Source organism: Notolabrus celidotus, unplaced genomic scaffold (assembly GCF_009762535.1).
Source record: "Notolabrus celidotus isolate fNotCel1 unplaced genomic scaffold, fNotCel1.pri scaffold_476_arrow_ctg1, whole genome shotgun sequence".
NCBI lineage: Eukaryota > Metazoa > Chordata > Actinopteri > Labriformes > Labridae > Notolabrus > Notolabrus celidotus.
Genome location: NW_023260283.1, coordinates 10,001 through 19,551, shown reverse-complemented (window position 1 = coordinate 19,551; position 9,551 = coordinate 10,001). Strand labels below are relative to the sequence as shown.

Genomic DNA, 9,551 nt, shown 5'->3' with positions numbered 1-9,551 from the left:
CCGAACCTCCTCTGAACCTCCTCTGAACCTCCTCACTGAAGCTCCTCTGAACCTCCTCTGAACCTCCTCACTGAAGCTCCTCTGATCCTCCTTTGAACCTTCTCTGAACCTCCTCTGAACCTCCTCTGAACCTCTTCTGAACCTCCTCACTGAAGCTCCTCGGATCCTCCTTTGAACATCCTCTGAACCTCCTCACTGGAGCTCCTCTGAACCTCCTCTGAACCTCCTCTGAACCTCCTCACCGAAGCTCCTCTGAACCTCCTCTGAACCTACTCACCGAAGCTCCTCTGAACCTCCTCTGAACCTCCTCTGAACCTCCTCACTGAAGCTCCTCTGAACCTCCTCTGAACCTCCTCTGAACCTCGTCTGAACCTCCTCACTGAAGCTCCTCTGAACCTCCTCTGAACCTCCTCTGAACCTCGTCTGAACCTCCTCACTGAAGCTCCTCACCGAACCTCCTCTGAACCTCCTCTGAACCTCCTCTGAACCTCCTCTGAACCTCCTCACTGAAGCTCCTCTGAAACTCCTCTTAACCTCCTCACTGAAGCTCCTCTGAAGCTCCTCTGAACCTCCTCTGAACCTCCTCTGAACCTCCTCTGAACCTCCTCACTGAAGCTCCTCACCGAACCTCCTCTGAACCTCCTCTGAACCTCCTCTGAACCTCCTCTGAACCTCCTCACTGAAGCTCCTCTGAAACTCCTCTGAACCTCCTCACTGAAGCTCCCCTGAACCTCCTCACTGAAGCTCCTCTGAACCTCCTCTGAACCTCCTCACTGAAGCTCTTCTGAAACTCCTCTGAACCTCCCCTGAACCTCCTCACTGAAGCTCCTCTGAACCTCCTCTGAACCTCCTCACTGAAGCTCCTCTGAACCTCCTCTGAACCTCCTCACTGAAGCTCCCCTGAACCTCCTCACTGAAGCTCCTCTGAACCTCCTCTGAACCTCCTCACTGAAGCTCCTCTGAACCTCCTCACTGAAGCTCCTCTGAACCTCCTCTGAAGCTCCTCTGAACCTCCTCTGAACCTCCTCTGAACCTCCTCTGAACCTCTTCTGAACCTCCTCACTGAAGCTCCTCTGAACCTCCTCTGAACCTCCTCTGAACCTCCTCTGAACCTCCTCACTGAAGCTCCTCTGAACCTCCTTTGAACCTTCTCTGAACCTCCTCACTGAAGCTCCTCTGAACCTCCTCTGAACCTCCTCACTGAACCTCCTCTGAACCTCCTCTGAACCTTCTCTGAACCTCCTCACTGAAGCTCCTCTGAACCTCCTCTGAACCTCCTCACTGAAGCTCCTCTGAACCTCCTCTGAACCTCCTCACTGAAGCTCCCCTGAACCTCCTCACTGAAGCTCCTCTGAACCTCCTCTGAACCTCCTCACTGAAGCTCCTCTGAACCTCCTCTGAACCTCCTCTGAACCTCCTCACTGAAGCTCCTCTGAACCTCCTCACTGAAGCTCCTCTGAACCTCCTCTGAACCTCCTCTGAACCTCCTCACTGAAGCTCCTCTGAACCTCCTCTGAAACTCCTCTGAACCTCCTCTGAACCTCCTCTGAACCTCCTCTGAACCTCATCACTGAAGCTCCTCTGAACCTCCTCTGAACCTCCTCACTGAAGCTCCCCTGAACCTCCTCACTGAAGCTCCTCTGAACCTCCTCTGAACCTCCTCTGAACCTCCTCTGAACCTCCTCACTGAAGCTCTGATAACTATGGTCAGTAAGGCCCGGGCAGACTCCCTCTGTCTCAGGCTGGGTCTGAGATTGGACCCCCTGCCCGTCCCGGATCTCACCGTCAGGGTGAAGCTGCTCCCTGAGGTGGCGTCAGTTGAAGCTCGTTGAGAGATCTGACCCCGGAGAGTACTTTCCACGGAGTTGATGAAGCTGGACTTTCCTGCACCGACCGGGCCGTGGAGCAGGATCCTGAGGTGTTGGACTTCTTGGTTTCTTGGCTGGTAAGATTTCATGAAGCTGAGGTTTTCCTTCGAGCTCCTGTTCAAACAGGATATTAGTATTATTTAACTTTTTCATTCGACTCAGCAAACACAACTCAGAACTACTCTGCAGCCGTCAGACCCAGAGACCTCAGGCACACGGTCTCATTTACAGAGATCCATCCTTCAGCAGAGACAATACACCAAGGAATACAAAATACAAGATTACAATTTTAAAAATTGAATTATTAAATACATCAATTAAACATAATTATCATTATAATCATGGAGAAGTCCTAAAAATAGATCCGTACAGTTTTAAGAAGAATAAATAAATAGCAGGATTAATGTGAGATTATAAACGTTGGTGTTTTCAGAGCGCTGAGCAGGCAGCTGGTTCATGAGTACTAACACAGCTAAGCTAAGCTAAGATAAGATAAGCTAAGCTAAGCTAAGATAAGATAAGATAAGCTAAGATAAGCTAAGCTAAGCTAACACAGAGCCTGAGTATTAATGAGCAGAAGCCTGTACTCACCCCAGCAGAGCTCTCCACGGCTGGCTCAGGCAGGCTGAGGGACAGATCAGGTGTTACATCAGAGACACAAACAGCATAAACAGGTGGAGCTTTAACTGGATCATTGGAGTGGTGTCTTACGGGATGGGGGTGGAGGACGAGGTCGAGGTGGGGATGGGGATGGTGATGGTGTGGATTGTCCTCCTCCCATGTCTATAAAGAAAGACATGTGAATGCATGACTGTCCCTCTGTGTTTCATGGACTGAAGAGGACTGTGATGCTGGACTCTGTGAGCTCACATCAGAGAAATAAAGTCTACCTTTCTCCCTGAAGAAAGAGACTCTGTCTTCTTATTTCAAAGTATGAGTCCATGTGTGTCCAAAGATTCAGTTCATATGTCAAAACAAACAGCTTCTCATGAACACTCAGTGTAATGATGGAGAGAATGCAGGAAAGAGGCTGCAGCGCACAGAGAGCATTAAAGGAGAGGATAAAGAGAGGGATGAAGACAAGGAGAGAGTCAGTCTTACCTTTCTCTGTGTGTCTCTGGTCTCTGTGTGGCTCTGGTCTCAGTGTGGCTCTGGTCTCAGTGTGGCTCTGGTCTCAGTGACTCTGCAGAGGAGTGAGGGTGGGTTTTTATAGTGTCTCTAACTTTCACTTTCATTCTGGTCAGATGAAACCACCTGACTTACAAGAAGACCGGCTCTGCGACAGGCGGACTGCTCCTTTAAAGCAGCCTCAGCTCTAATACAGGAGAGCGTCTGAAGGTCACTCCCCCTGACCTGACCCCACCTGACCTTTCTTCTGCCCCTCATCAGCTCTGCAGGAATCAGGACTTCTGAAATACCCTGTTACCTGAATCTGAACCTGATCCACATCCTGATCTACATCCTCAATCCTGAACCCTAAAAGTCCCTCAGTCCGGTCTGTCTGGATTCAGGTTTTCCCCACAGTCTGTGTAAACCTGTTCCTGATGTAGAAACAGACGGGTGGAGGTCATGGCGTGCTTCCTCGTACTGACTCTTCCTCGTTGTTGTTTTTGTGCCACAGAGTCCATCATACTCGGGATTTATCATCGAACAGGTGCGAGGTGGACCTGGAGAAGTCTGGTTTGGAGGCCTCGTGTCAGAGCAAGGTCGTGTCCACGCCGGGCTCAATAATGACACATGTTCAAACTATATAGAGTCTATGGTTCAGAGCTGCTGACAGGAGAAGACAGAGGAGGGTGTGAGGTGTAGTTCTGGGTCCTGGACTTTCCTCTGGTGGGTTACTGTTTGAAGGAAACTGAACTACCTTTCATCGTTTTATCACTTTGTCCATGGTGCAGGGCGTGACGGTCTGCAGGATATTTATCCTTTCACTTTCAGCATGAGCAAGCTGTCCTGGTCTGCAGGGTGTTCATCCTTTCATTATCAGCATGAGCAAGCTGTCCTGGTCTGCAGGGTGTTCATCCTTTCATTATCAGCATGAGCAAGCTGTCCTGGTCTGCAGGGTGTTCATCCTTTCATTATCAGCATGAGCAAGCTGTCCTGGTCTGCAGGGTTTTCATCCTTTCAATATCAGCATGAGCACACTGTCAGGGTCTGCAGGGTGTTCATCCTTTCATTATCAGCATGAGCAAGCTGTCCTGGTCTGCAGGGTGTTCATCCTTTCATTATCAGCATGAGCAAGCTGTCAGGGTCTGCAGGGTGTTCATCCTTTCAATATCAGCATGAGCAAGCTGTCCTGGTCTGCAGGGTTTTCATCCTTTCATTATCAGCATGAGCAAGCTGTCCTGGTCTGCAGGGTTTTCATCCTTTCAATATCAGCATGAGCATGCTGTCAGGGTCTGCAGGGTGTTCATCCTTTCAATATCAGCATGAGCACACTGTCAGGGTCTGCAGGGTGTTCATCCTTTCAATATCAGCATGAGCACACTGTCAGGGTCTGCAGGGTGTTCATCCTTTCAATATCAGCATGAGCACGCTGTCAGGGTCTGCAGGGTGTTCATCCTTTCAATATCAGCATGAGCACGCTGTCAGGGTCTGCAGGGTGTTCATCCTTTCATTATCAGCATGAGCACGCTGTCAGGGTCTGCAGGGTGTTCATCCTTTCATTATCAGCATGAGCAAGCTGTCAGGGTCTGCAGGGTGTTCATCCTTTCATTATCAGCATGAGCACACTGTCAGGGTCTGCAGGGTGTTCATCCTTTCATTATCAGCATGAGCACACTGTCAGGGTCTGCAGGGTGTTCATCCTTTCATTATCAGCATGAGCATGCTGTCAGGGTCTGCAGGGTGTTCATCCTTTCAATATCAGCATGAGCACACTGTCAGGGTCTGCAGGGTGTTCATCCTTTCATTATCAGCATGAGCACACTGTCATGGTCTGCAGGGTGTTCATCCTTTCAATATCAGCATGAGCACACTGTCAGGGTCTGCAGGGTGTTCATCCTTTCATTATCAGCATGAGCAAGCTGTCAGGGTCTGCAGGGTGTTCATCCTTTCATTATCAGCATGAGCATGCTGTCAGGGTCTGCAGGGTGTTCATCCTTTCATTATCAGCATGAGCACACTGTCAGGGTCTGCAGGGTGTTCATCCTTTCAATATCAGCATGAGCACGCTGTCAGGGTCTGCAGGGTGTTCATCCTTTCATTATCAGCATGAGCACACTGTCAGGGTCTGCAGGGTGTTCATCCTTTCATTATCAGCATGAGCTAGCTGTCAGGGTCTGCAGGGTGTTCATCCTTTCATTATCAGCATGAGCTAGCTGTCAGGGTCTGCAGGGTGTTCATCCTTTCATTATCAGCATGAGCACGCTGTCAGGGTCTGCAGGGTGTTCATCCTTTCATTATCAGCATGAGCACGCTGTCAGGGTCTGCAGGGTGTTCATCCTTTCATTATCAGCATGAGCATGCTGTCAGGGTCTGCAGGGTGTTCATCCTTTCATTATCAGCATGAGCATGCTGTCAGGGTCTGCAGGGTGTTCATCCTTTCATTATCAGCATGAGCATGCTGTCAGGGTCTGCAGGGTGTTCATCCTTTCATTATCAGCATGAGCATGCTGTCAGGGTCTGCAGGGTGTTCATCCTTTCATTATCAGCATGAGCATGCTGTCAGGGTCTGCAGGGTGTTCATCCTTTCATTATCAGCATGAGCATGCTGTCAGGGTCTGCAGGGTGTTCATCCTTTCATTATAAGCATGAGCATGCTGTCAGGGTCTGCAGGGTGTTCATCCTTTCATTATCAGCATGAGCACGCTGTCAGGGTCTGCAGGTTGTTCATCCTTTCATTATTAGCATGAGCACACTGTCAGGGTCTGCAGGGTGTTCATCCTTTCATTATCAGCATGAGCACGCTGTCAGGGTCTGCAGGGTGTTCATCCTTTCATTATCAGCATGAGCACGCTGTCAGGGTCTGCAGGGTGTTCATCCTTTCATTATCAGCATGAGCACGCTGTCAGGGTCTGCAGGGTGTTCATCCTTTCATTATCAGCATGAGCACGCTGTCAGGGTCTGCAGGGTGTTCATCCTTTCATTATCAGCATGAGCATGCTGTCAGGGTCTGCAGGGTGTTCATCCTTTCATTATAAGCATGAGCATGCTGTCAGGGTCTGCAGGGTGTTCATCCTTTCATTATCAGCATGAGCACACTGTCAGGGTCTGCAGGGTGTTCATCCTTTCATTATAAGCATGAGCATGCTGTCAGGGTCTGCAGGTTGTTCATCCTTTCATTATCAGCATGAGCATGCTGTCAGGGTCTGCAGGGTTTTCATCCTTTCATTATCAGCATGAGCATGCTGTCAGGGTCTGCAGGGTGTTCATCCTTTCATTATCAGCATGAGCATGCTGTCAGGGTCTGCAGGGTGTTCATCCTTTCATTATCAGCATGAGCATGCTGTCAGGGTCTGCAGGGTGTTCATCCTTTCATTATAAGCATGAGCATGCTGTCAGGGTCTGCAGGGTGTTCATCCTTTCATTATCAGCATGAGCACGCTGTCAGGGTCTGCAGGTTGTTCATCCTTTCATTATCAGCATGAGCATGCTGTCAGGGTCTGCAGGGTGTTCATCCTTTCATTATAAGCATGAGCACGCTGTCAGGGTCTGCAGGTTGTTCATCCTTTCATTATCAGCATGAGCACGCTGTCAGGGTCTGCAGGGTGTTCATCCTTTCATTATCAGCATGAGCATGCTGTCAGGGTCTGCAGGGTGTTCATCCTTTCATTATAAGCATGAGCACGCTGTCAGGGTCTGCAGGTTGTTCATCCTTTCATTATCAGCATGAGCACGCTGTCAGGGTCTGCAGGGTGTTCATCCTTTCATTATCAGCATGAGCACGCTGTCAGGGTCTGCAGGTTGTTCATCCTTTCATTATCAGCATGAGCACGCTGTCAGGGTCTGCAGGTTGTTCATCCTTTCATTATCAGCATGAGCACGCTGTCAGGGTCTGCAGGGTGTTCATCCTTTCATTATCAGCATGAGCACGCTGTCAGGGTCTGCAGGGTGTTCATCCTTTCATTATCAGCATGAGCACGCTGTCAGGGTCTGCAGGGTGTTCATCCTTTCATTATCAGCATGAGCATGCTGTCAGGGTCTGCAGGGTGTTCATCCTTTCATTATAAGCATGAGCATGCTGTCAGGGTCTGCAGGGTGTTCATCCTTTCATTATCAGCATGAGCACACTGTCAGGGTCTGCAGGGTGTTCATCCTTTCATTATAAGCATGAGCATGCTGTCAGGGTCTGCAGGTTGTTCATCCTTTCATTATCAGCATGAGCATGCTGTCAGGGTCTGCAGGGTTTTCATCCTTTCATTATCAGCATGAGCATGCTGTCAGGGTCTGCAGGGTGTTCATCCTTTCATTATCAGCATGAGCATGCTGTCAGGGTCTGCAGGGTGTTCATCCTTTCATTATCAGCATGAGCATGCTGTCAGGGTCTGCAGGGTGTTCATCCTTTCATTATAAGCATGAGCATGCTGTCAGGGTCTGCAGGGTGTTCATCCTTTCATTATCAGCATGAGCACGCTGTCAGGGTCTGCAGGTTGTTCATCCTTTCATTATCAGCATGAGCATGCTGTCAGGGTCTGCAGGGTGTTCATCCTTTCATTATAAGCATGAGCACGCTGTCAGGGTCTGCAGGTTGTTCATCCTTTCATTATCAGCATGAGCACGCTGTCAGGGTCTGCAGGGTGTTCATCCTTTCATTATCAGCATGAGCATGCTGTCAGGGTCTGCAGGGTGTTCATCCTTTCATTATAAGCATGAGCACGCTGTCAGGGTCTGCAGGTTGTTCATCCTTTCATTATCAGCATGAGCACGCTGTCAGGGTCTGCAGGGTGTTCATCCTTTCATTATCAGCATGAGCACGCTGTCAGGGTCTGCAGGTTGTTCATCCTTTCATTATCAGCATGAGCACGCTGTCAGGGTCTGCAGGTTGTTCATCCTTTCATTATCAGCATGAGCACGCTGTCAGGGTCTGCAGGGTGTTCATCCTTTCATTATCAGCATGAGCACGCTGTCAGGGTCTGCAGGGTGTTCATCCTTTCATTATCAGCATGAGCACACTGTCATGGTCTGCCTTCAGTTTCTCCTCCAGACGTCACCCTGCACTGTGACTTCCTCTGACCCTCTGGAAAACTGTATTGCATGAGGTTTAAATATATTTTCATAAAGACTTGATGGTGAAGATTCAAGGAGATATTTCTGTGTGAAGTTAATAATCCAGAGCAGCCTCTGCTTTACTCAGAGCTGCTCCTCTGGTTCAACACCACCACAGCAAAACCAGCACCTCAAGACCTGCAGAGTGAATGAGTATCGGTCCACGCTAAGTAAAGTCAAAACGTTACACTATGACAGAGATAGAGCGACTCTTTCCACACACACACACACACACACACACACACACACACACACACACACACACACACACACACACACTGACCCAGTGCTGTGTGCTTCCAGAGAAAACCCTTCATTCTTTAAACATGGCCACTAGAGGTCAGTGTAACTGAACAAACAGCCACAGACTGAGCCGGGGGACACGGTCTTGAGCCTGTAATCTGATGAATGGCCAGCAGGGGGCGACACCACAGGTTGGAGTGTAATTGTGGCCTGTAATGAAGAGCTTGATTTATTCTCAGTAACACTTTCAGTTCGTGTTCTGAGTCATAGTTTTCTCTCTGTGTAACAGCAGAGTGCTCGTTTGTGAATTATTAACCCCACAGACTGAAACAGGTCCTGGGTCCACTTTAGGGAGGGGCTACCCCTGATTGACATGTTGTTACAGCAGAGACATGCTCCACCTGGACTGAGGTGGACCAGCACATCCCTCTCCAAAAAGGAAGAGGGGTAAAGGAACATGATGACTACAGTCAGGCCTCAGGGTCTGATGGTGGAAGTGGTTTTAAATGAACCTCAGGGTCTGATGGTGGAGGTGGTTTTAAATGAACCTCAGGGTCTGATGGTGGAGGTGGTTTTAAATGAACCTCAGGGTCTGATGGTGGAGGTGGTTTTAAATGAACCTCAGGGTCTGATGGTGGAGGTGGTTTTAAATGAACCTCAGGGTCTGATGGTGGAGGTGGTTTTAAATGAACCTCAGGGTCTGATGGTGGAGGTGGTTTTAAATGAACCTCAGGGTCTGATGGTGGAGGTGGTTTTAAATGAACCTCAGGGTCTGATGGTGGAGGTGGTTTTAAATGAACCTCAGGGTCTGATGGTGGAGGTGGTTTTAAATGAACCTCAGGGTCTGATGGTGAAGGTGGTTTTAAATGAACTTCAGGGTCTGATGGTGGAGGTGGTTTTAAATGAACCTCAGGGTCTGATGGTGGAGGTGGTTTTAAAAGAACTTCAGGGTCTGATGGTGGAGGTGGTTTTAAATGAACCTCAGGGTCTGATGGTGGAGGTGGTTTTAAATGAACCTCAGGGTCTGATGGTGGAGGTGGTTTTAAAAGAACTTCAGGGTCTGATGGTGGAGGTGGTTTTAAATGAACCTCAGGGTCTGATGGTGGAGGTGGTTTTAAAGTACCTCAGGGTCTGATGGTGGAGGTGGTTTTAAATGAACCTCAGGGTCTGATGGTGGAGGTGGTTTTAAAGTACCTCAGGGTCTGATGGTGGAGGTGGTTTTAAATGAACCTC

General features: G+C 49.1%; 1 protein-coding gene across 1 annotated transcript; it reads right to left on the bottom strand.

The window, feature by feature from the left end:
- Positions 1-1,783: 1,783 nt before the first annotated feature.
- On the bottom strand, positions 1,784-3,012 carry LOC117809850 (interferon-induced protein 44-like; the record flags this gene model as incomplete). The annotated part of the gene is made up of 4 exons (XM_034679372.1): positions 2,970-3,012; positions 2,580-2,651; positions 2,460-2,493; positions 1,784-1,982 (listed from the first exon to the last, which is right to left on the bottom strand). Coding segments are annotated over exons 2-4 (303 nt in total), but the record flags the coding sequence as incomplete, so codon positions are not given.
- Positions 3,013-9,551: the final 6,539 nt, after the last annotated feature.